Source organism: Alosa alosa, chromosome 8 (assembly GCF_017589495.1).
Source record: "Alosa alosa isolate M-15738 ecotype Scorff River chromosome 8, AALO_Geno_1.1, whole genome shotgun sequence".
NCBI lineage: Eukaryota > Metazoa > Chordata > Actinopteri > Clupeiformes > Clupeidae > Alosa > Alosa alosa.
In genome coordinates, this window is record NC_063196.1 from 13763665 (window position 1) to 13791149 (window position 27485).

Sequence of the window (27485 nt, forward strand, 5' to 3'; positions counted from 1 at the left end):
TGACCAAATAGTGTGTTTTATTACAAGAGGATTACATTGTTTTACTTACACTGCTCTATAAAAAGGGTAAAACATATACACACAAGATCCTGGCAAAGACCATTTATAGATATAAAAAAAAACATCTAGCCTACATGGTATGATACCGAAGACAAAGAAACTAGCACAATTTTAACACAAAAACATAGGTATCCTTGATACCCTTGGTCCTGGCCTGGTCAGTAGAACACATCACATGATCCGAAACAGCACGTATTCATGTTCCGTGTGACCGTTTCAGCTCTAGAACTCGTTCTAGAACTTCTGCAGGAAACGCAGCACCAGGTCTCGCAGCGTGGTGCGCAGCGGCTCGTTGTTGTCGCACACAATGTGTGTGCCGTCCTCCTCCAGCTGAATGAGCGTGTCCTCCGCCTGGAGGTGCAGGATGTGTCCGTCCGGCGTCTCCTCCACCTTCACCTCCGCTATGCCGTGCTGCCAAGTCAGGGAAGGAGAAATCATGGGTCTAATGGAGATTTAGCATTTGGTTCTTTAAACCACACCACAAAGCACAGTATTCACAGCTGTGTTATGGCACAAAGGCCATTAATCAGTCTTTCTAAAGAAAAGCATAGTATGAAAAAGTCACATTGGCTTCACTTTTTTTCCCCGCTTCCTACAAAGCATCACAAGTCTGTCTGGTTTCACCCCAGCATGTGATGTTTTTGACTCTTTGATAGCACAACATCCCACCACTCTCTCCTCTAGCTGCCTGAGGGTAATGGTGTCTAATTGACGCCACATTAGAACCAATTACCACCCGCATTCCATTAAAACCTCCCATAATTCCACTGGAACATTCCTCGCATCCTTCCATTCGGTCTGCCACTCCTCACATATTTAAAAGAAGTCTTGTCTGTTCAGCTGAATCACTCTTCTCATGTGCATTACCCACTCCTTTCCCTCTCCTCCTACTGGGATATTGGGAGGGGAGGGGCGGTGGATGCTCTCTCCAGGGCTGCACGTCCCTCATTACCCCCACAGTTAGTGTCTCTGGCGAGCCGTCGGATAATAAATGAGTGCCTCGCTCTCTTTTTTTTAACCGGGGCCTGGCATGCCTACAGCTCAGAGCTGACGTTCTCGCCTGCGGCACAGAGGAGACTTTTCTCCCAGGGCACGTGAGGAGATAACACTCTTAAGGGCTCTTCTGGGGGTGTGTGTGTGTGTTTTTAAGGTTATTAGTCCACATAGAGCTGTTTATAAAAGGAGAAGACATCCTTGGCAGGAAAGGATTTAAGCGTCTCCTAAAGGTTATTCAGAAATGAAAATTGCCTCAAGGATGACAAAAACACGTCGAGGAGCAACCACTTGTGTTTTATCCCAGTGGGTGCTTTCAGGTGCTTTCAGAAGGCAAGTAAAGGAACCCTTCTAAAGGACGATCAAACAGAATATCTACCCTCTCCCCAATGGACACAGGCACAAAAGTTGAACAAGACGGAAAAGGCATTACACTACAGCAGGTCAATAAGAGGACAGTGTGAGAACAGGAACATTTTTAAGACTGGCAGATCACTGAGATATTAGCAATGATATTAAAGGCTAATTTCAGGAAGTCATGTGACTCTCAGCTCCTTACACTTATAGAGTAACGTGATGTAATGTAAAGTAAGACTTATAGAGTGTGACAAAAAGTGTTTCAGAATTAGTGTCACAGAATAGGAAGCCTACTCTAACTGAAACAACATGAGTATCAGCAACGATGTGTTTTTAATTAAGGCTGACACCAGAAGCTAATCAGCTACTTATGCTTACAATGCACATGACAGGTAGGTAAGATCAATGCGTAAGTGAAAGGTCAGTGGCGTGTGCATAGTTGTAGTGGATCTGGGTTATGTACTGCTAAGTGGTAAGTGGCCAGTGGGTAAGTGGTTTGGCCAGTCAAGTGTTTTTTTTTTCTGTGGGACAAGGAAGATTTTATCAAATCTTAATGCAGGAAGAGTAAGTCTCTGGATGCTTCGGAAATGTCTGAGCAACCTGAATAAGCTATTGGCAGTTTGGTACTTTTTAATAGTAAAACATTAAAAAACGTGTGTGTCTTTATGTGTGCGTCTGCGTGTGTGTGTGTGTGTGTCTTTATGTGTGTGCGTGTCTGTGCGTGTGTGTGCATACGTGTGTCTTTATGTGCATGTGTGTGTAGCTGATATGGACCCCCATGAACAGAACTCCTCGAAATTCAGAAGGTGTCATAATGATCCTACACTTCAAATTTCGTGCAGTTTTGAACCTGTCAGCCAAAGATACCTGCGATTACAATGCCTCGTTTTTGCCTTTTCATTTTTAACTAGGTGGCGCAATACCTCAAATGAGTGGATATGGGATTGGTTGACCCGGCCCCTGTTGACCAACATACAAAAATAATTTGTTCATCCTACTAGGCCCTACGGTTCTCGAGATATTCACAGAAAACTGTGTCCGACCATCTACAGACCATTCAGAGGGTGTCATAATGAACATGTCAGGGGGCCTTGTACGGCGGGTGGGCGATGGACCAAAACAAAAAACAATGGTTCCGTGTGGAGCTACATGCCCACCAAGTTTTGTGCACCCCGTTCTTTCAGTGACACAAAATTACTAAAGAAATAAATAAAGAAGAAAAAAAAAAAAAACTGACTAAACCTTCGCTTCGCTAGCGCGGCAGTCATAATAATAACTGCTAAGGGATATTTTAGTCCAATCCTCCGAGTAAATTCTGGAGTGTCCTGCATATGGTTGCACCATAGCATTTTCATTTAAACTGAGCCCCACACATGTTCCTCTGCTCACTTCCTGTCCAATGTTACCTGTTCGGCACTGACACAATCTATATCCCTCAGCCAACTTCTGCTATGTCTTGTCAGTCAGTGTACACACATAGTGACTAGAACCTTGAAAATCATCATAGTCCTCCAATAAGCTTTAGAGTTAGGGTCGAATGCACACCCAGCAGACTTCAAAGCACGCGCTGCCATGCACACCGTCTGTTGACTGCTACTGGATGTCCAAGCCCATAAGATACTGCATCATAGAGCCAGTGTGACTCTCAGCTCCTTACACTTATAGAGTAACGTGATGTAATGTAAAGTAAGACTTATGGTCAGTGGCGTGTGCATAGCACATGATCTCACTACGTTTGGTTTTCACCGCATAGAGCACTAGCAGCAGAAGCCAGAATGTGCTAGTTGATGGTGGGCAGTCAGTCGATGTTGTCTGCGTGGTAGTGCAACTTTTTTCCACCCACTATGGCAACACAAAGGGACCATACATCGTAAAATCAAAAGGGGGAAGGTGATTTGCGGGCAAAGAGCATCCTAGCACAAAAGTTAATTAATGACACAAAGTGTGGGTGGGGAAATGTACTATTTTGAGTGGTTAAATTCCACTTAGTCTTAATCCAATCAGGACACTGTGGCAAAACTCACTCAAAATGGGGACAGCTATGTTAGGACATCCCAGAATTCCCAGAAGAGTTGATTTCTCGGAAATTAGGCAAATTTAGCAATGGTCTACAAGTCTTCCCCATGGCCACTCACTGACCAAAGCTGCTTTTAGGCAAATCCTTAGCATATGAATGATTAAAAAGAAAAGATCTTTGCTGCTCAAAGAGGCTCTGATGAATTTTGAATGAAATGATCAAAGGATTTTTTTTTACCCCCACCGTTGGCTGTGAATGTTAAATTAATGCATTTAATAAATGTATGGAAAAAGTAGAATTCTTTCTGTCTTAACAGTTGGTGCAGACAGTGGGAAAGGGAAGTGTAATAACAGGAGCTCTTGCAGAGCAGACTGTTCCTATTAGATCCAATGCAAAGGCCCAGTGCATTTATACGAGTCCACACTTTCTTTTGCGCATTGGCATCTTTAGACCTATAGCTCCCTTCCCCCATTAGTAGACCCACCCTAGGAGGGGCGAGAGGGGGCACTGCACTTTCAGAATCATTCAACTTATAAAAGAGAAAGTAGAAGAGAGAGGAGGGGAAGGGAGAGGAAGAAAGAGAGATGAAAGAGAGATAGAGAGAGAGAGAGAGAAAGAGAGATGAAAGAGAGAGAGAAAGAAAGAGATGAAAGTGAAAGAGAGAAAGAAAGAACGAAAGAAAGAGAAAGAAAGAGAGAGAGAGAGAGAGAGAGAGAGAGAGAGAGAGAGATGAAAGAATGCCAGCTGAATATGGCACAAAGTTTATGTGTGCTAAGGCTAAAAGCCTGCTCATGGTTTCTGAGGATAAGGCTGCAATGTGAGAAGCACCAGCTGACGTCTTCCCACAGCGTCCTGCTTGCAGTTCAGCCTCCTATTAACTATTGAACATGTGCGTCCGTTGCATAACGAGAATCTGTCCGACTGTTTCACATAAGCAGTCGTGGAAAGGGAGTTTCCAATCTGTAGACTTCCTGCAGTAGAGGAAAGCTTATAGTAAAACACCTGGTACACCGGTACTTCTCCTGCAGTCACTGTGTCTGTGTGTGAGAGAGAGACAGACAGACAGACAGACAGACACACACACACACACACACACACACACACACACACACACACACACACACAATCTACTCTGCTCATACATAATGCAAAGAGTGAGGAGAGAGAACTAGAGAGAAGTTTAATTTGACTTTCAGTCTGCCGTACTGCAAAAGAAAGCAGGGGAGAGAGAGAGAGAGAGAGAGAGAGAGAACAGAAAAAAATAAGAGAAGGAGGAGAAGAGGTCTTTCCATCCTCCCTCCCTCCTCCAGCATGAGTATGCAGCGAGGTCCGGAAACTTCTTCGCACTGATGAGGAGGAGGAGGAGGTACTGTAAGGGGAAAGTGCTGCGCCGGCAATAACCCCCCCCCCCACCTTCAAAGGGCATCTAATTAACGCCATGCAGGGGTAACCTTGAGAGGGGCAGCAGCAGCAGCAGCACGTCAGCTGGGGTGATTAAAGTACGCGGGTGTGAGAGAGGCCACTTCTGTGTGTGTGTGAGAGAGTGGAAGAGTGTGTGTGTGTGTGTGTGTGTGTGTGTGTGTGTGTGTGTGCTAGTGAGCAAGAGAACAAAGATGGAGTGTACAGTATGTAAATGTATGGCAGGGAGAGAGAGAAATAAATCATGGACATGTGTGTGTGAGATTAGGAGTGTGTGCGTGTTCACCAAGTCTGAAAGTCCTTATGTGGTGTTAGTGTGTATGTGTATGTGGACCAAGTCTGAAACTCCTTAAGTGAGGCAGTATGTGTCTGTGTGTGTGTGTGTGTGTGTGTGTGTGTGTGTGTACAGAGATGCACTCTCGCCTACTCAGTCTCAGTACTGGTGTGTAGCTCTAGCCTCCATTTCCCTGTGTCCTTAAAAAAGTCTGCATGAGGAGAGGAAAAGAAAACAGCGGGAAGCATTTTACTTCCTGATTAATTAGTGCCTGATCAATACTCTGAGTGCGACCGTGGCAACCAGCCAGAACAAGGCTTGTGGGACAGAGGGGCAAATTAAGCGCTGTACTCAGTCCTCTCAGAGACATTATTCTCTCCTTTCAACTTTACTTCTCCTCCCAAGTTCCTTTACTTTCGTTCTAACTTATTCATCTCCCCATGATTTGTCTAATTCTTTCATTATTCAACAAGAACGGCATTCCTTTAAACTTGAGAAAGACATCGTCTGGAATGAGCATGCAGTATTTGTGTGTGTACTGTGTGTGTGTGTGTGTGTGTGTTTGTGTGTGTGTGTGTGTGTGTGTGTGCATGAACCCCACTGATTATGGCCTGCAGGAATTTTGTATCTCCCAAAAAGTTGGATTATAAAGTAACCTATGGCATTTTTTTTACCTCGCAGTTATTCACGATTTCAGTCAGAATCTCATCTCTAGCAACAGGCCATCATAATTCTTCTTCTAGATAAGAATAACAAACAAAATAACGGAAGATGACTAATCCATCATGCATGAGTCACCCAAGGCATAATGTCCCAAGCTGTGAGTCTCATAGCATGGATTATGTAACAGAGACAATGCTGTGTATAGTACCATCATCATCATCAAAACTGACACCAAGATATCTGCACTCTTACACAAACCTCTACCCCTTTGGGCAATTGAGTCACACACACGCACACCCACCCACTAACACACGCACACCCACACACACACACTACAAGGATAGACAGCACCTCTTTGGCTGTAGCTGGGACCGGTCAAGAGGGGGTTCAATCTCTGAGTGGCATATGGCATTGCAGGCAGTAGGAGCCAGTGTACAGTTCATAGTAAATGTTTTGACCTTGGAGAAACTTTGGAGCACATCTGATTTGAAAGGATGGTCAGCAAAGTGGGCATGTCGTGTAGTCGTCATCATGCTTGGCTGTCCATGCTGTGGATTGGCAGATCAATGGGGCATGTCTAGTAGGTCACTTCTGGCTTTGGTGGTATGTACTTCCAGGTTAGCCATATGCCGCTCAGAGATCTGGGGCCGTATTCACAAAGCCTTTTATCTTACCACTAGGAGTACTCCCAAATCGCACTAAAAGATTTTAGCTAGGAGTTTTCTCTTAAAAGTTATTCACAAAGCCTTTCAGACCTACTCTTAGTAAGGAAAAATGAACCTCCTAAACTAAGAGTGAGTCTTTGTTGCTATGGATGAGTCATTACTCATGCACGAGCTTGACTGAAGTGACCACCTTGATTGGCTGATGATTGTAACGCGGGATTGATTCCAAACACCTCCCTTACGATGATGAGTGACAGGTGACAGGTCTGAGAATGCGTGCGCTACACAAGGATGGAAGATGATGAATAACTGAATAAAAAGGCCTAAATGAATCAAGATTAAGGCAAAACAAATAGCCTAGTAGCCTAATAAAACATGCAGATTGATCCAGTATCTTTGCAACATTATTAAATTAACCTGTCACCATAGCCTATGCCTACGTTTGCAAAGAGGAGAACATTTTAATTTGATTCACAATGAAAAATTACATTTAATTTACATGTTGACAATGCGTAGTTTTGGTTGTTGTTGGTGACCTTTATATGCCTACAATGCAAAATTGTTCCCTCGCGATTGGAAGCTCCTGTAGCCACATACGCATTTCAAAACATCGCAACGTGAAATGCCACAAAAAGGGTTTGTGAATAGGTCTTAGTGAGTTAGGAGTCCCCTCGACTTCTTTTAAGCTGTCCCAGACTTAGGTGCTACTTTTAGGTCTAAAATACTTCGTGAATTACTTTTAGTGAAAAAAATTAGGAGTCCTAAAGTTAGGAGTGACACGCCCATTATTTTTAGGAGTTGCTCCTAAATTCGCCAGTTAGGAGCTACTTTTAGCCTTAAAATTCTTTGTGAATACGGCCCCTGACCCTTACTGGAGCGCTCTTGTCTGTCTGTGCTGTGCTGTGATTGGCTCCTCACCTTGTGCAGGGTGGCCAGGAAGGGGTCGAGGGGCACGGCTCCGTTCAGGAGGGGCTTGGGGGCCAGACGCTCGGGGGGCTCCTCCTGGACACGCTTACGCTTCTTAGTGGGGGGCACCGGGACTGGCTTCGGTACAGGCTACACACACACACACACACACACACACACACACACACACACACACACACACACACACAGAGTTAATAACCAATAATGCCTATGCACACACAAACACACAGAGTTAAACACTAACATACATACACAGACACAGACATAGCAGATACAGAGACAGACGGGTCTCAAAAATGTTTTGTCTTACAAGAAATAAATCAGCCCTTGAGATCTCACCTATTTCAGATCAGAGCAGATCTTAAGTTAAACTTCAATTCAGACAAGACAAGAGAAGGGCTATTTAACAGCTAATGTTTTCTTCTCAATCCATCTTATAAAATTGCATTTCAGTGAGTGAGCAATAGGTGCGTTATGTGTCTGTAGAGAGTCTGTATTGGGGACAGAGAGAGTACAAACAGAGGTGGTTAAGGATGCAGTGTATGCAGAGCCTCAAAATGAAGAAAGACAGACACACACACACACACACACACACACACTGCTGACTCACATAGTAACAAAGCAATCAATCTTAGAAAAAAAAAAAGATTCCGTCTAACACACCCACCTGAAGGATGTGCTTGTTGTCCTTGGAATGCAGAACTGCCGATACAGTTGCCACGGAGATACCCGGCTTAATCTCGCTGGGCACCAGGGACTTGGCGAGCTGTTAGGATGGCAGGGTGGGGGGAGGGGGTTAAAGCTTTGGGAAATCTACCCATAAGCCACTGCTGATTTGGGCAGAATGGACAAGGCGTGTCCTTGCCACATACTCAATAACTCAATAATCCTGCCCTGCCTTAATACGGCCTGCAAACTACACTGCTGACCAGCTGCAATTCAGACACGTTATGTCCAGTACAGAGGAGCACGGACTGGCCACACATCAGCAGCTTTCTCTCTCTGCTCACGTTCAATTGTCCTTCACATTACTCTCTTTCTTTCCTGCTTCAATTTCTATGACCTACGTCGTTCGTTCGGCAGCAGTGTAGTTTGCAGACCAGGTATGTATGTGTATGTGTGTGTGTGTGTGTGTGTGTGTGTACTGTTTGTATGTCCGTATGCACATACAGTATGTACTGGTATGTACGTATGTATATGTACATGTACCGGTATGTATTTCTGTATGTACGTATGTATATGTACCGGTATGCATGTATGTATGTATGTATGTATGTATGTATGTATGTATGTATGTATGTATGTATATGTACCGGTATGTATGTATGTATATGTTCCGGTATGTATGTATGTATATGTACTGGTATGTATGTATGTACCGGGTATGTATGTATGTATGTATGTATGTATGTATGTATGTATATGTACCGGTATGTATGTATGTATGTATGTATGTATATGTACTGGTATGTATGTATGTATGTATGTATGTATGTATGTATGTATGTATATGTACCGGTATGTATGTATGTATGTATGTATGTATGTATGTATGTATGTATGTATATGTACCGGTATGTATGTATGTATATGTACCGGTATGTATGTATGTATACCCCTCTCTCTTTCCGTCCCCCTCTCCCTCCCGCTCTCACCTCGGGCAGGATGTGGATGCGCTCGTATCTCCTCCTGAAGGGCAGGCCCAGGACGGAGCAGCGGCGGTAGGCCATGGGCGGCGGCTGCAGCTCCAGCATCAGGTCCGAGCGGTGGGACTGGCTGGGGGGAGGCTGAGTGTACTGCTCTGGACACACCACATGCAGAGGCTACCAGGGAGGAGGAGAGATAGAGAAGGAGAGGGAAAGAGAGAGAGAGAGAGAGAGAGAGGGAGGGAGAGAGAGAGAGAGGGAAAGAGAGAGAGAGAGAGAGAGAGAGAGAGAGAGAGAGAGAGAGAGAGAGAGCAGAAGAGGGGCAGGAGAAAGAGAAGCAAGCAAAGAAAAACAAACAAATTGAGAAATACAAAATGGCATTAGAAGAGAAGGCATGATGTCTGACAGATTTTGAGTACACAAAAGGGGAACGAGAGAGTAGTAGAGTTCAAGAAGGTGAACAGGGATTTAAAACCATGCCGATCGCTGAGGTGAACTTGAACAAAGACTTACAGAGTGGCAGAGTGGTGTTAATATTTACAGAGGGATAAAGTGTGCAAGTCAATATAATCACTGGGTGAATACCGCAAAAGAACTGGAGGAGGAAGACAGGCAGAAATCTAACAGCACCACTGACTGAACAACTGTGAAGACTGAGTTAAAAGTAGGTGCGATGTGGTCCATCCGTCCTGCTCAGAATCCGCAGTAAGTGAAGCGATGGGCTTTAGGACCCAGAGGGAGCATGCCCAGCAGTAGCTTACCTGCACCTCCTTGAGCAGCTTGGACACCTGGTGGAAGTTGAGGCGTGTGTCGATGGGGCAGTACACACACTTCATGGCTAGCGGCTGGTAGGGGGCCAGCGCGTCCAAATAGGAGAAGTCTGGCTCTGTGATGACAGATAAACAAATAAGCAAATAAACACCCTGAGCTCACAAGTTGTCTAAACTTTTCTAGACTTTGAATTACATCTTGCAGTGGACTGTGTTATGGTGACAGCTATGATTATGAACAGAATGATTATGATTATGAACTCCTTGACAGGAAACTTTGGCTCTTCTCTAACTGCAAGTCTGCAACTACTACCATAAATATCTGCCCACGAGAGCCTACACACACACACACACACACACACACACACACACACACACACACACACACACACACACACACACACACACACACACACTTTGCTATTGTTCTTTGCTCCAGTTGAACTTGGAGGTCACCTGTTTTCTAGGCTGCTCTGAAAGTTTATGTTTATCTTTGTGCAAGTCATCGTTTTTGTAAGTGTTCGTTGTGTTTGTCCATTAAAAGGTGATCTCTTCCATTGACGCTGTATTATTGTATCATTGTTGTTGTTTTACCCTACCATGGGCCTGAGAGAAGCGCAACTTCAATCCTCTCTATGTCTTGTGCATATAGCAGAACTGACAATAAAGTTCACTTTGTTGGGTTAAGTATATAACTCAATAATCCTGCCCTTCACTTTGTTTTTAAAGTATATTTTTGGGGCTTTTTTGCCTTTATTTGGACAGGACAGTGAAGAGTGATAGGGACTAAGTGGGAGAGAGATGGAGTGGGAATCGGGAAATGACCGCAGGTCGGATTCGAACCTGGGTCCCTGTGGGCACTCAGAGGTACATGGTACGGGCACTGCAGCCTGCTGCGCCACAGCGCCCCCAATACAGTTCACTTTGACGTTGACCTTGATGTTTGTGTGTGTCGCGTGCTGTGGATATTGCTGCGATCTGTGTTGTGCATGATGCTCTGTACAGCCATGGGTGCTGAAGTGAACTGACCAGTGAAGATGATGGTGTTGAGGCTGGACTTGCCCCACAGCTCCATGAAGTGGACCACGTCGCCGAAGCGCAGCGACGGGTGGCCAGTGAACACCACGCACGGCTGCCGGAACTCACTGCTGAAGTCGCCGTGGATACTGGGGTAGTGCTTCAGCTTATTGGTCTGGACCAGCTGGACACAGGGCACAGAGAGAGTGAGGTGAGTGAGTGTGTGTGTGTGTGTGTGTGTGTGTGTGTGTGTGTGTGTGTGTGTGTGTGTGTGTGTGTGCAAAGACACCTGAGAAAGGAGTGAGAAAGTGAGAGACACTGAAGGATTGAGGGAGCAGTTGTCAGTGAGATGGGAAGCAGCAGTGGCAGGTGTGGGGGGAGTGGGATGGGAGGGTGTCTTACCTCTGCATGGGGAAACGGGGGCTCGGGGAGGTAGACTTTCGACTGCTTATTCTGACAGAGCCTGAGAAACATGAGGAGAAACATGAGGAGAGATATGAGAGAGAGAGAGAGAGAGAGAGAGAGAGAGAGAGAACTTTAAGAAATAAACAGACTGATACATTCTCAGTCAGCACAGCTTCTCATCACCATGACTCCTTGACTGGAAACTTTGGCTCGTCCCTAACTGCAAGTCTGCAACTACTATAAATATCTGCCCACAAGAGCCCCCAAACACACACTTATTTTTCGACACCTCATCCACGTCATCTCTTTGAACACTTGGATTACTCAAAGGCTGAGCATCTGGCAATTAACAATCAGGCACAGCTCCCTCATCTAACCCTTCTAGTCCAGTTTAATAGCAACCATAAGCTAACGCTATCAACTGTCCAGATGTTCCTGTGGGGGTTTTGATGGGGCTTGAAACTCACTTTCAAGTACAAGGGATCTCTACAGAGGGATAGATCTTCACAAGCAAGGAATGGATGTGGGTATTATCCTTGCATACATTTACATTGCGTTTAGAATTATATAGAATGCGTTAACGCTCACCAAAAGACACCAGAATCCATTAAAGCAACACCAAAGAACTTTTCCTCTGTCGCACACACGCTATTTGTTTATCCAGCAACGGCTTTGCAAATAACAATGTCCACAGACAAGGTAGAATATGTTGCATGATTTTATGAAATTACGATGTATTGCGACATCATGCAAGTCAAATTTGTCGTTTCTTATGTCTCATTCCATCGAACTACAGATCCGCTACCTCCTTCACCCTGTTAAGAGTTGATGAACCACGGAAACAATTTTGGAAACATTATTTTAAGGTACAAAAAACTCTTTGGTGTTGCTTTAACGCTCACTCCTAAAATATGTTTATACTCAAAAACAAACAGAAGGTGTATACTACACTATAAACATATACTATGCTCTATGTCAGGGATTACCAAACTATGGTACGTGTACCACCGGTGGTATGCAAGCTTTCACTAGGGGGTACGCTAGATGAAAAGGGCAATGTCGGAAAGGTGTGAAAAATGTTTTTTTTTTTTTTTTTAATCTTAAGCCTATGTTCTCTTTGTGTTTCATAATGTGGCTCTCCACACTGTTTTTTTAATGTGAGAGCTCATAGACCAGTTGCACATTTTGATTTTGTTATTTGTTATCATGTAGGGTGGCTAATTAAATATGATGCCTGGAAAGCATCAGTAGAGTGTTTTAACATTTTTATGTGTCAGGATGTAGGTGGTGGTACACGGGAAAGGATGTAGGTGGTGGTACCTACAGGATGCAGGTGGTGGTATGCGGGAAAAAAAAGTTTGGGAACCGCTGCTCTATGTATTCGCATTGTCCATTCCCTAGGTGAACAGTTGCGGCACTTTATGAGTTCGTGCCATGATGGGGCTGCTTACCATTCGGCGAAGATCTGGGAGAACTCCAGCGAGCTGTTGGCGACAGGCGAGATGAAGTAGAAGGGCGCTGTGCCCAGGTTGGCCGAGTCCATGAACTGGTAGAGGCACTCCAGCAGGTCATAGATCACCCCCGAGGAGTGGCAGGGCACTAGCACATTACCACCCGCACGGATAGTCATGGCTATATATATATATATATATATATATATATATATATATATATATATATATATATATATATATAGAGAGAGAGAGAGAGAGAGAGAGAGAGGAGAGAGAGAGAGAGAGAGAGAGGGAGGAAAAAGAGAGAGGGAGAAGGAGATATGGGGAAAAGAAGATGAATAGAAGACGGGGCGAGAGAAAAAACAGAGAGATGGGAACATGAATGAGGAAGATATAAAACAACAACAGAAAATAGAGGTAGGGGAGGAGAATGAGAGGACGGTGGTGAGGTCACTCACCCAGGTTACTGCAGAACTCTCCCAGCATGCCATCTGGGTTAGCGGTGGGGATCTGTGTGAGGCCTGACAGGATGAGCACATCACTGTTCTTCAGAGAGCTCTGGTCCATCGGCTGTAAGGACACACAGATTACATACATAATACTGTGTTTTTTCAACACAATGCTTACAAGGTACAAATGATGATGGTCTACCAACAAAACTGTTTATATATTGTCCTTAATCAAAGCACAAAGTAAGAACATGACATGACGTTGACACATACTGACACATGGTTTTTACACACACACAAACACAAACATACACACACACACACATATACACATACACAGAGAGAGAGAGAGAGAGAGAGAGAGAGAGAGAGAGAGAGAGAGAGAGAGAGAGAATCAGATGGGGAAGGCAGTCACCTGCGGATGTGTGGTGAGGAGAGAGGATCCAGACACATATGACACTTTCTCATAATGCGATTGGATGATCCAGTTGGAGCTGCCCAGTGAATAGCCAGAACTTAGGGGGGTGACCTGCACTGCCCCAAAGAGTTCCTAGAGTGACAAAAGAAGTAACAGAAGAGGGAGTTCACAGCAGGCTGGAATGGAACCCACAGCTTAACAAATAACAAGTATGCTACCTCACCCCCTGCTATCTCACAGTGTACAAGGATGTGTGCTGTATAGGCTGTATGGTTTTGGAATAAAAGCGTCAGCTACATTAATGAATGTAAATATAAATGTAAAGATAGACACACAGGGATGGTTGTCTGTCACTCAGCACTGTCTGTAAGTGGTTTTGGATGAAATGTTAGCTAAATGAATACATGTAAATGTAAAGATGGACATGTGGGTGGACTGTGAGTGGTTTTGGATAGAAGTGTCAGAGAAAGTGACTAAACGTACAAGTACAAGATAGATAGATAGATACTTTATTGATCCCCAAGGGGAAATTCAAGGTCTCAGTAGCATACAGACATCACACACAACATTCACAATGTTCAACATTCTCAACAGCAGAAAAAGTAATATAAGTATATACACATAATAAAACTCCACTGTACAATAGAGACAGTAGAAACAGTAGAAGAATGTTAAAAAAATGTTAAGATAGACACACAAGGGATGGTTGTCTGTCGGTCACTCACCACTTTCTGCGAGTAGCCCACCAGCTGCACCTTGCTGAGGGCCGAGTTCACCTCCTGCAAGCTGTAGCAGCGCTTCCATGCATACACGTCCTGCACGTCCTTCAGGGGACAGGGGAGCAGTCTAACACACACACACACACACACACACACACACACACACACACACACACACACAGTTCATACCTACATCCAATGACACAATAACACATGCTTTTTACTGGTAATGTATCTTTGCTTTAATATAACTTTCAATAGGTTTACAATTCTAAACTGCAAACCATAACAAACACATCATACGAGAGGTCAGTTTTTAATTTGAGTCAAGGTTTTAATTTGGCTTCCGTCCGTATCTCAGAAGCTTAACCATAAATACTAGTCTCTCTAGCCTGTCTGTCAGTAGAGTAGTTTTGGTCCAATCCAGGTCACGTGACGCATGCAGAAAGCTATTATATCTTTGTCGCACACAAGTTGAACTCAGTTACCTTTGAATTTCCTTGTTCTTCCAGCAGGTGGCAGACTGAGCCTTGGGCACACGCTCCATGAAGTTGACCAGCTCCTCCATCAGCAACCTGCAAACACAAGAATCACAGCTCCTATCAACAACAATCAGCAAAGGATAGGAAGACAAAAGAGATAGAAAGAGATAAAAAAAAACAGTAATAAAAAGATCAGAGTGTCCTTGTCCGGACTCATCCCTGCACCTGCCAATCTGTAGAGTCGGTTCAGTGGCATAGACTGTTCCTGTGAAGCCTGTGTGTTCTGTAATGTAAGGCAGGGCCATCATACAGTGGTAGTTAGAGATCAGGATCACATCTACGGTAGACAGGTCCAGCAGCTCTTTCTACAAGTGGAGACAATAATAAACATCTGAAATCAACCAATGTCATGCAGAAGGTAAGGGAATAACAAAAAGATCTACGCAAATCCATTCTGTAGATTAATCAAGTGCATATTACTAAAATACTATACAATAAGTGTATGTATAGACAACAATTTGATTTACAGAAAAGACTTGATTTGGTTCATAATTTTACCTCAGGAAGACAGAACTCTGGCTGAGAATCAACAAAAACTCTCCCTGCGCATTCCTTTAGCTCCTAAAATCAGAGAAGTTAAATGAACATGATGTTCCGTGGATTAGTACCTTGCAGCATTAGGAATAATTGGTAACATTCGGCCCATCTCTAGATGATTTACCTTCTCGAGGTTTATTGCGCCATCTTTAGAAACCCAGCCTGGCAGTTTGGAGAGCCGCTGGCTGCATTTTCAAAAGGCAAACAAGAGCAGTTTTACATTATTCTTATACACCCTTACTGGTTCCCTTTACCCCAAACAGATGTTGAAAGCAGTTGCAAAGTGTACTTTTATGCAGAACACACATAAAACAGCATGCCACTAGACTCACAATCACTATGGTACTACATATCATACAAATAATACACTACATATAACGATCTGCGCTTCTTGTCTATCTGAGGTAGTCTAGATATTGTATTTGTTTGCATTCTACACAACAACAACTAAACACATTAATCAACCATAGCCTGTGATGACGTACAAAGACACAGCGCCTTGGTCAGTCTTGGTCAGTCTCACCTGTGAACCAGCGGGAGCGGCAAAAACTGAAGGACAGACGTTGTGTCCAGCCCACAATCCAGCATGATGGTAGTCGACTTAAACTTGAGGACATTGCAAGGCAACGTCGGATGCCCAGACAGACAGTACTGTAGGGTAAATTATAGTTATGACCAATCATGTAATGCTCGACAGTAGCCTACTGATGACTATTGTAGTGTCGCAGTGAGCACTAAATATGTCATAGCACAGCATGTGGCAAGACTCGTGCACTTGTATTTTCATGTAACGTTACTTTAGCTTGCTAGCTAACTAAGTTACCTTTACCTGCAAGACTTAGGCTAACAGATATTTTTATAGTGACGCTATGGCCAAAACTTTGTCATTGCTATAGGCACAATCAGGAAGAAATTAAAAAAAAGCTGCGCACAACTCACCAATTTCATTTTTTCATTCGTTGACAGTCACTGTTTAGCTAACTTCATTGTCAAAAGCCTGTAGGAAATTCTTCTTCATCTGTTTTGTATCAAACAATGATAAGTTATCGAAACTACGTTGTAGCCTCCTAGTGGTACGGAGTTTGAAGAGGTCAGTTATCAAAACAATGTGAAACGTAGTTCACACAAAAATAATGTTAATCTTGTTACGTTTATTTATTGTATATATGTGTTATGTGTGTTTATTTGTTGTATATGTGCAACCAAAGCAAGAATATTGATTATGTCCATGTAGTCCAGTGAGGGACAGGTTTTATGTAAATCGATGGTACTTGTAGTTTGGTTAAGTGTCCATACCCATTTAATGACGCGCTAAAACTCATACGGCGAACTACATTTCCCGCTTAGCTATCATACAATTTCCAGGTGTTGATGTCAAAATGGCTGTTGTCAGTCAGACAAAGGCAAGTCAGTTCGTTTCTGATTGAAAATTGAAATCAGTCAAAAGGGCCGGGCAAAACTGTAAAATTGATGGTGGTCATACGGTTCAGCAGAAAAGGATCCGTCCGACTTTGTTGTCTGGTGCAGCTGTTACATGATCTGATGCACTGAGGCTGTGACAAGATTCAAGGAAAAGGTAAGATTGCATTATTGTTGAATTAACGTTAGCAAGCTAGGACACATGATTACTTCAGCAAGCTGCTGTTCATTTGGCTAGCTGGGTAGCTGATATTACTGTAGCTGTCTATTTAGATACCGTATACATCGAATGCACAAATTATCACTTTAAGCATCATCTAATTTAATCATCAAGCACTGACAAATACGGGCAACACTTAAATTCAAGTTTCATGATGACATTGATGTCGACTGACGCTTTGGTAAAGCCCTTTTTCACAAGCTAATTAGCAGCCAGCTAGCTACAGTCACTTTTTTTGCAGACTGTGTTAAATGAGTTCCATGTGCATGATTAAAATATGGCTTCTATGATATCATTTACATTAAACTAAGTGTCCAGCATGTCAAACGGCAGAATGTCGTAGTCAAATGGCGAGAGTGGGCAGTCAGAATTGCACGGGTGAACTGGCATTTGCAAGCTGTGTTTTTTTTCTTTTCTTTTTTTTTTTTTTTTCCAGAAAGACATTGTTTCAAAAACTTTAGCCATCAGCAACTGGGAGTTCCCCTTGTACAGTGAGCAGCGTTACCTCCAAATGAAGGTTATGGAAGACCAATTGGTGTGTCCTACTTGTGCCATTTGCGTATCTTTCCCTTATTATTATTCGCAATGCATTCTGGTCGTCTGTCCTGAAGATAATTTGATGCTGGTGTGCAGTTATTTTTGGGACAGAATATGGGCGTTGCGCCGCTCTGTAGCTTGCAGGCAGATACTACCGGATGGTTAGATTATGCAGTTGTGTAGCCATCATATGACTTCAATGTGTTTTTCCCCTCAGGGATTTTTATATTGAATATAATGTGCTTCTCTGTTGTCACTTGGTGTATGACTACCATTAAAGAATGGTGATGGCAGCTTGCCCATTGTAGCCTAGATGTGCTCATCCTTAGAACCGTAGAACGACACGTTTGCACTGTAGTCTATAGTGGTTGATGCCACATTATATAAACGGTACAGGGGTTCGTCTTGTTGTTTAAATGTTCAAAACCCTTGGGTTGCACTTAAAACATCTCATATGTGTTTTGTTGCCTTTTTATGGTGGAAACAGTTCCTCTTTGAATGATTTTTTTTTTTTCTCGCTGTGTAGCATTACATAGAAAATATCCCAGGTGCAAGACGGGCTTTATTTAAATGAGTACAGTAGCCTAATTGTGTGTGTGTGTGTGTGTGTGTGTGTTCTGTAGTTTCTAGCATTCAGTTGTGATATGGGAGAAAAATTTCTTTGTGAAAAAATGCTTAAGAATTGTCTGAGACTATCTCTAGGTTATGACCGTAATCCCGGTTCACTGATGTGCACCTCCATGTGGGGTTATGGTCGTAACCAAGAGATCTCTTTCATGTTCGGTATCTCACATATGGAATATGCTTAGGCTATGCCAGTATTGCCAGACAAGCAAACCTCGATTATGCATGACTGTTCTTATACCAGCATGTCCTGCACCAGAGATGAGTCCACACTCAACAGTATTAGCCAAACAAGGCGCAGTAATGTTGAATCTGTAGAACCTCATAAACGTTGTTTGGAGACGATCAATTGGCTGCACACACTTCTTGTAACAATACCCCCTTGAAAAAGACCATCACATGGCAATGCCCCTCGTTGAATGTGCATGCAAACCAATGGGGAAATGCAGTCTTTTAGCTGAATAAGCCAAGGTAATTTTCCCCACAATCCAGTGTGACAAATACTGTATTGTGATAGGCTTACCTTTGACAGATCCAGACTCAAATAGCTAATATTCTTTCCTGAATGAGAGGGTCCTGGGCAGACATGCTCTCAAAGCACAGGACACAACACACTACACACAAATACAACTTGCTAATGTTAAAATTAGTTAAACTTCTCCATCATTTTAGTGTCATTTGCCCTGTCCTTGATCTCTGTCAATTAATCTCTCATTTAAGGGGATGGGACATGGAAAAGGAGTTGAATAAAGATGTTAGGTAGGAGATTGAGTTTTGCCATGTTATGCCATGTTTGCCATCCAACCTTTAGAGAGTTATGGGATGTGGGTCATAAAGGGCACTTATTTGGATGTGCAGTGGCCTAACCCATGTATAAAAATAGTGAATTAACATTTTGCACGGTAGGAACATGATATAAATAGGAACACTTACTGTTATAGCTATAAAAATGTCAGAATCATCCATATGCAAGATATTTTCATAACCTCGAGATGCGCTTCAGAATGAAGACTTGTTATCAGACATTTACTAAGAGATATAGCCAGAGTCCTTTTAGGCAAGTCCCTCCACTCGGCGGCCATATTGCAACGCTTTTTGGGCACTTATCGACATCTATTCAGGCAGAAATGTGCAAAAGGCTTCACGACACCAACCTTGCTCTAGCGCTAAGATCACAACAGATGATTGGCATGATGTATTCACAACACACCACATGATTGGCATAATGTATTCACATGTCAATTTTTTGCCGTGATATGTGTAGACAACTGCCATATTGGTGTTACAAACTAACCCCATGCATTTCTATGGAGGACTTTTTGAGTGCTGTGTCTCCTCATTAGAAAGACTCTGGCATAGCCCAGCAGCAATCTTCCTAAAATAAAACCTTTTGTAAGTACCATTCAATTTGATGGAAAATGAAGTTGTGGGAAGTTTATATGGCTTAAACGTCTGGCTTCATTCGGCCATGATGCCTGTTTAATTCATCCCGACCGAGGAATGAAACATTACGCACGTCCCACTTTTGCTGAAATCATTCCTGAACGGTTTTGTTCAGAGCTGAAAATGCAACTGTATTTGGCAGAGGACAGATGTAGGTTGCTCCGGTGCGAAAGGGATTCATGAGCCTACAGTATATGGTACATACAGTAGTAGCCTATATGGTATGCCGGGTTCAGGCATAGCAAGACTTAAAGTCCTCAAGGCCAAACAGCATGTGACGGATGCACGATAAAGCATGTCAATCACCAACTCGTTTGGCTTGAACTAATGCCATAAGCATCACCATCTTAGTTACGCCATAGCTGTTTGGAGACAAGCCTGTTTGTGAAATACCACTGAGTAGGAACTAGCTCCCAGTGAGCGAGTGGTAAGCTCATCTCTGTGGACAGTTCGCATAGAACCCTGGCAGTAGCAAAGTTCTGAACACAAAGTGCTTCTGAACAAGAAGTTGTTGAATGACATTATGCTGCCCGGGCAGCCGGTCACTTTTGCATCAGACCTGGCCAGCTAGTTATAGCTGAAGTAGTGATAACATGCTTCTGAGGGATTTGCAGAGAGTGTAGCCTACCCCATATAGGAGATACTGAACGAGGGAGGATGAAAGAAAACAAGGTACACCAGCTTGTCATCATGGACACAGTGTGACCGCCACATCAGAGCTTGTGCTGTATGCTCGGACTGTGCCATTCTCTCACCAATTCTCTCTCTGCTAGTCAGCATGTCTTTCTCTCCTCTGTTCCTCTCGTCTCGTCATATCCCTCCATCCTTCATCTTGTCCTCTCTGTGACTGATTCCATTTGACTTTTCGCTCTCCGTATCAAGAACTATGGGAAGGCTGCATAGCCGTTCTCATTGGTGTTAAATTATTGAACCATGGTAATTGCCTGTTCCGTATGGCAGAGTGAAAAGCAGGGCATGGGATTGTTTCAGCTCTTGTGATTGTTCTTCTCCCTGTTTCTAGCCAGCAAAGAAAATGTCATTCGTTGGCTTGGGTGCCGTTGTGTTGTGTTGTGTTCTGTTTTGTGGGGTATTCCAAGTATGTGGTTTAGTGATAAACCTGGGTAAGTTAACAAGAGCCCTATGGCATTGTTTTGAAGCCATACTGCTCTTCTATTAGGAGGTTTACCACTTACTCTGAGTTAACTTACCCAGGTTTGTCACTAAGCCACATACTTGGAATACCCCCACTGTTATTTTCTTTTGTGTGTATGCAACAGTGTAGCCTTACCTGTCCCTCTTTTTCTTCCTGTAGTTCAAGTGGTATTGTGAACGCACATTGAAGGCTCGGCAATAGCTCCTGCAGGGCAGTGAGGACTAAAGGGCTTTACCTGGAGAATGTGAAGCTTTAGTTTGTACGTAACCTTGCTATTGTGATACAAGACAAGACAAGATGCTACCCAGAACACCCTGGTCATAAGAATTTCTGCATTAGGAATGCCCTCTTACCGTTTTTAGTATCCTATGTCTGTGGCAGTTGTACAAAATGTTATTAGATGGCCATTTCATATAACTTCTTTAAGACACTACGCTACCTAGTTCCCACGCCGTAAAGGACATTCAAGACTCACTCATAGCTTTCTATTGAGTGGTGAAGATTCTCCATTATGCCAATTTTGCAAAATGCCTCTGTCAGTGAGACATATTTTGATCTGTTGCCCTGCCTTGAAAACCAAAAGACAACAATTTTATCATCAAAATTCTATAGCTGATGTTTTTAGTAAGGTCCCACCTTTTAAGGTTTTAGAATATCTTATTAGCATAGATTTTAAAAAACATATTTAAGTTTCTGTAACGCACAGTGCTCTGGCCATTAATTATAAATAGCCCTAGTTGCGGAAATGGCCTTAAATTAAACAAACAAACCTAGTTCCCACACTTCTGGTGATCCTTTAAAATGTTACTAGCAGGTAAAGAATGAGCCATGTTTGTCATTTAAAGGTTAGCAGACTAAGTTAAACTAGTTATCCATTATCAGTGAGGGCATTCCATCAGTAGAAAGTTCAGTGTCCCGCTCCAGAGTGATAGCTTTCTTCTTGTTAGAGTACCAACCTCTTGTAAACAACCAATGGATTGCCTCTCTACTTAAGGTACTGGTGCTCATTGTATGACCCACATTAGTCATACCGTAGATACTACTATTGTGTTCCATTGAGACCTTAGAATGCATGTTGTGTGGTATATCAAGTAATTTTTGTAATAACTTCAGAAGTCTGATGTTACATCTTGCTTTAGTGGTGATGGAATAACATTTTACTTAGAATAGCATTTTACATGTATAGCAATGTTCCTAATTTTCACCAATTAGGACTTTTGTAAGTAGTACATTTATTCATTGCAGCTGCTGCTAAAGGGATTACATTTAAGCCTTTTTCATTTTTGAGTTATGTTGACAGGTAGAGGAAGATTGAGAAGTCAGCCCTGGCATTGAGCAGTTTGGGGTGGGGTGGAGTTTGGTGGTGTTTGGATCAATGTCGTGTCTGGCAGAGAGAACCTCCACATCATGTAGCCTGGTCTAGTGTATGACTTAATCAATGCTTACAATATTGCTGTTTGGTTCTGTGACTGGTTGCCACAGTGACCATGAAACATGATTGCTCTGGATTTGATCTTAACAAGTCTCCAGAGAAGAGAAGAAAACAGGGGTGTAGACCCCAGCTGATGGAGTCTTGCTGTCATTGAATATTCCAGTATTGGGTAGGCTTGTGGAGACTGTGTGTGTGTGTGTGTGTGTGTGTGTGTGTGTGTGTGTGCGCTGTGTGTGTGTGTGTGTGCGTGCATGTGTGCTTACGTGTATGTTTCTGTATGTACATGTGTGTGTATGTTTCTGTATGTACAGTACGTGTGTGTGTGTGTTTAAGTGCTCAGATTGCTCTCCGTGAGTGTTTCGTCGCCTGCTCTGGAGGTACGTGCTCTGTATGGCTAATTTATCAGAAGTGACTGGGATCAGGGGCACGGCGTATTGAGCTCTCGGCTTTGTGGGCGACAGCTTGAAAGAAATATCCCGTATTCATAACAGTTCTTATTTCCTCTTCCTCTGTCTCTCCATATCTCACTCATATCTGTGTCTTCTCCTTTATTCTTCTTTTCTTCCCCCTTTGTTATCTCTCTTATTCCTTCTCTCTCTCTCTCTTGCCCATATTCTCTGTATCTCTCTTTCTTTTTCTCTGTTCATGTCCCCTCAATCTTTTCTTCTCCCTCTTCTGTTTCTCTGGTATTTTTCTTTCTCTGTCTTTTTCTCCCTCCTACATCGCTCTGTCTGTCTGTCCTTTTCTATCTCTCTCTCTCTCTCTCTCTCCTTCTCTCTCTCTCTCTCTCTCTCTCTCTCTCTCTCTCTCTCTCTCTCTCCTTCTCTCCATCTCTCTCTCTCTCCTGCAGGATGTCTCACTACACAGATGAGCCTCGCTTCACCATCGAGCAGATCGACCTGCTTCAACGGCTGCGTCGCACGGGCATGACGCACGCCGAGATCCTGCACGCGCTGGACACGCTGGAGCGGCTGGACCGCGAGCACAGCGACAAGTTCGGGCGGCGTCCATCCGGAGCGGTCATGGCCCCCCCGGCCTCCGTCGCTGGCAGTGCCGTCGCCGCCTCTGCGACCGCCGCTGCCAACAACGCCACGGCCAATGACGCCATGCCTGCCCCGACGGCCCTCCCCTCCACCACCTCTATCGCCACACAGACGCAGTACCACGGCGCCCTCTCGCCGTCGCTGAGCAACAGCTACGCCCCGTCGCCGCCGCCTGCCCCGGGCCCGCCGCCCTCGTCGGCGCCCGCGCTCCTGCCCTCGCCCGTCTCCCTGGTCGCCTTGGCACAGAATGGCCGAGACAACCTGGCGGCCACACCCAACGGGAAGCTGTCGCCGCCGCGCTACCCCGTAAACAGCGCCCGTGCGTTTGCTTTCGAAGCCGCCGAGGAGGACATGGACGTTGACGACAAGGTGGAGGAGCTCATGAGGTGTGTGTGTGTGGCCGCCATCTTTAATAGCCTTTAAAGGAGTACCGTCACACTGGTGTGACGGGAATGTTGAGAAATGAACGTTCTAAAGAATATCTGGGTTCATTGAATTCAACATAGAATTTTAGAACCTTCAATTGTTGCGGAACTTAGAACGTTCAAAAACCTACACCTTTAAGGGTTAATAGCTCTACAGTAGGGGCCAAGTCTGCCACTGGGTCTGGCCCCAAGATCGGTTAGATCTGCAACATATCAGAGCCCCTGGGGATCAATAAAGTATCTATCTATCTATCTATCTATCTAGCCAGATTCGATATTACCTTCTTTGGCAGTCATATTGAGTGCAATTTCTAAAGTAAAAAGCCTTTAACACCTATGAAGATTCCTGTTCATACGAAAATGGATACATCAGTGTTATGTGTTGGTCCCTTTTGTCCATAAACTTGAAGTAAACGGACAAAAAACAGACTAAATGAGTATGGACGGAAGATCCGTTTTTAACACTAAGCATACATTCGGTAGAGAGTAGAGAGTCAGTATCAAGATTAGAACAAAGTTCTACTCCCTGTTCATCCAAAATAAAAATATTTTGGCCTAAATCTTAAAAGCAGCCTATGGATGAATTGACTGGATTGACTCTGGAGAGTTAGTCTGTTGTGTGGACCATAGATTGATGTGTGCGTGCGTGCGTAATGCATATGTATGTGTAGGTGTATAGGTGTGTGTGCAAGCACACGGGTAGATAAAACATCCCATACTTTTACTGGGTATTATAATCTATTAAAAAAAAAAGTTCAGAGGATCGAGCCTGTGACATCAATGTTTGGTCTGTCTTTGTTTGTGTAGCCGGGCATCTGATCGTTTATACTCAGGACAGGCTGTGATCCTACTCACCATCTAATGACACTTAACAGAGGCGTAATGATTCAGCTGTGTGATCATGTTAGCGTATTAGCTAATTTTAGTTGCTTGCAAGGCGTAGGATGGCGTGAAATTGGCTCTACTGACTGTCTTTCTGCTATCTCTCTCTCTCTCTCTCTCTCTCTCTCTCTCTCTCTGTTTGCCCCTCTCTCTCTTTCCTCCTTTCTCTCTCCCTCTTTCTCTCCCTCTCTCTCTATCTCTCTCTCTCTCTATCTCTGTCCTTCTTTCTTCCTGCCTCTCTGTCTTCATGGCTACCTTCCTCCCTCCTCTTACTAGCGCACAGAGCATGTGTCTTTTAATTGAACTGAAGATAGTGGCTGTGAAGCGTTGCATTGGCTTCCATCTGGCCTTGTCATGTCTTCAGTTAATTGTCTTGAATGCCACTGCATCTCAGGCCCTCTGGGTAGAGTTCAGCATCCTCCGTTTAAGGAGAAAGTCAAAGTCAAAGTCAAAGTCAAAGTCAGCTTTATTGTCAATTTCTTCACATGTTCCAGACATACAAAGAGATCGAAATTACGTTTCTCACTATCCCACGGTGAAGACAAGACATATTTTACCAATTTTAAGTCCACAGACAAACATAACATTCAAGTAAACAAAAAAAGTAAGTAAATAAGTAAATAAGAGGGCACATATAATAATGAAAAAATAATAAGAGCAGCAAAATTTTGTTGAAATTGTGCATGACAGTCAATAAAAAAACTATGAAAGAGGCCAATAAGAGGCTTGGGTAGTTCTGTTTGACCTGAGTAATGAAGAAAAGTGGCATAGGGTGTTATGTAAGAGCTGTTGTGTTTTCAGGACAACATGGACCATGTGCAAGTGTGCAAGTGTGCAAGTGTCCACCATGTCCAGGATGTTATGTAGCTGAGGGTGGAGGGGAGGAGGAGAGAGAGTTCAGCATCCTTACAGCTTTGATGAAGCAGTGAGTCTGGTAGTGGAGCCAGGCTTCTTGCTCTTCCCAGAGGGCAGGATCAAACAGATTGTGAGCTTGCATCACCATCACATTTTGTGCAGGGTGAGGTTGGTGTAAATGTCCTTCCAGGGAGGGGGTTTCCTTCCAGCTGTGTTCACTTGCGCGCCTGCAGGGCTTTCCTGTTGTATTCAGTGCAGCTTCGCCCCACACAGCTTATGCTGGAGACTTGGTGCCTCGGTAGAATGTGGTCATGATGGCTGGGAGCACTTATTTCAAGAGGAAGTGCAGGCGGGCGCCTGAGCAAGTGATGCAGTTTGATGGTCCAGGAGAGGTCTTCGCTGATGTGCACCCCCAAATTTGGTGCTTCTCTCCACCACAGCACCGATGGTCAGTGGCAGGTGTTGGGTGTGACCCAAAGTATCAGGAGAAGTGCAAAACGGTGTGTGCAATGGTCATTGCTCTGTTGCATGCATCAATCATGAGACATTGGGCTCATTCCTCAGGAGTAGGAAGACTGGGAACCATGGACCATGCACATTCCACATGCACATTTGACAGTGTCGTACTTTGATGTACTTGCATGTGCAGTTTGTAAAGATGGTTTAAAGAATCGAAAGATGAACTTGAAATGGCATCAGAATTATGAAGAAACAAGTGTTTTGATGTAATGTCAAAAATACTTATTCTTTGTGTTGGCCCAATATCCGTTAAACCAGCTAGTGGCCCTCATGTAATAGCCACATGGGGCGCCAGCTGCAAGTGAGTGGAATAGCACTGTATGGCTGCTGCATTGGAGACAACTCATAGCCTACAGAATTACACACAGCTCCTTTAACAGTATTGAGATCGTATCCCTGCAGCCCTGGTGCTTTTGCACAGTTGCGTTCAGCTATCTTGCTCTAATGGTCCGGCTCTCGCCCCCTTCTCTGCAGGAGGGACAGCAGCATGGTGAAGGAGGAGATCAAGGCTTTCCTGGCCAACCGTCGCATCTCTCAGGCTGTCGTAGCCCAGGTCACAGGTCAGCACACACACAAACGCAGATCCATATCTCTTGATCTGTCTTTCTGTCCGTCTATATCACTATCGTTTATGTTTGTCAGTTGATAGCTTTTCTGTCCATCACAGTCTATTCTTCAAAATGTCTTGACTGATCTATCTATGCTTCAACATTTCTTGATTTCATGAAACTGTCTTTCTTTCTATCCATCTCATCTGATTGTTTTTTGTCTGTGTCTGTCTTTCTGTCCTTTTCCAACTGACTGTTCCCTCAGAGAATTGTGCCTTCTCCAAGGTCACGTCATATTGTGTAGTTGTCCATGGCCATGTTTATTGCACCTGTTAAAAATAATCTTGTTTGTGTGTGTTGTGTTGTTGTTTGTTGTTGTGGCTGGGTGTGAGTAGGCATCAGTCAGAGCCGCATCTCCCACTGGCTGCTACAGCAGGGATCAGACCTGAGTGAGCAGAAGAAGAGGGCCTTTTACCGCTGGTACCAGCTGGAGAAGACCAGCCCAGGTACACACATGCTCACACACACACACACACACACACACACACATGCTCACACACACACACACATGCTCACACACACACACACACACATGCACACACACGCTCACATGCACACACACGCTCACACGCGCACACACACACACACGCTCACACACACACATCACACACACACGCACACACACACACACACACACACATGCTCACACACACACACACACATGCTCACACACACGCACACATGCTCACACACACACGCACACACACACACACACACACACACGCTCATACACACACACACACACACACACACGCCATACACACACACACACACACACATACAATGCCATATATCACACACACATGTGCTCACACACACAATACATGCTCACACACACACACATGCAAAACACACACACGCCATTGCATGCACACACACGCCACACGCCACACACACACACATCGCCATCACACACACACGCACACACACACACACACACACACACATGCTCACACACACACACACATGCTCACACACACATGCTCACACACA

General features: G+C 44.0%; 2 protein-coding genes across 5 annotated transcripts in view; one reads left to right on the forward strand and one right to left on the reverse strand.

The window, feature by feature from the left end:
• On the reverse strand, nucleotides 1-17528 carry ints9 (integrator complex subunit 9). Its single transcript, XM_048250200.1, has 18 exons — nucleotides 17477-17528; nucleotides 16272-16350; nucleotides 15856-15983; nucleotides 15457-15517; nucleotides 15294-15356; nucleotides 14961-15100; nucleotides 14742-14828; nucleotides 14260-14380; nucleotides 13532-13666; nucleotides 13126-13237; nucleotides 12665-12845; nucleotides 11211-11271; nucleotides 10821-10992; nucleotides 9783-9907; nucleotides 9031-9198; nucleotides 8043-8141; nucleotides 7367-7504; nucleotides 1-471 (listed from the first exon to the last, which is right to left on the reverse strand). The coding sequence occupies exons 2-18, from the start codon at nucleotides 16278-16280 to the stop codon at nucleotides 295-297; spliced, it is 1977 nt and encodes a 658-aa protein (XP_048106157.1). The 5' UTR covers nucleotides 16281-16350; nucleotides 17477-17528; the 3' UTR covers nucleotides 1-294.
• The window catches only part of hmbox1b (homeobox containing 1 b), a 22221-nt gene continuing 11447 nt past the window's right edge, over nucleotides 16712-27485 (forward strand). For all 4 annotated transcript variants that reach the window (XM_048250201.1, XM_048250204.1, XM_048250203.1 and 1 more), the window contains exons 1-4: nucleotides 16712-16908; nucleotides 23011-23589; nucleotides 26359-26444; nucleotides 26828-26938. In XM_048250201.1, the coding sequence (XP_048106158.1) occupies nucleotides 23012-23589; nucleotides 26359-26444; nucleotides 26828-26938 (775 nt within the window). In that variant the 5' untranslated portion in view covers nucleotides 16712-16908; nucleotide 23011. The remainder of the gene's footprint in view (nucleotides 16909-23010; nucleotides 23590-26358; nucleotides 26445-26827; nucleotides 26939-27485) is intronic.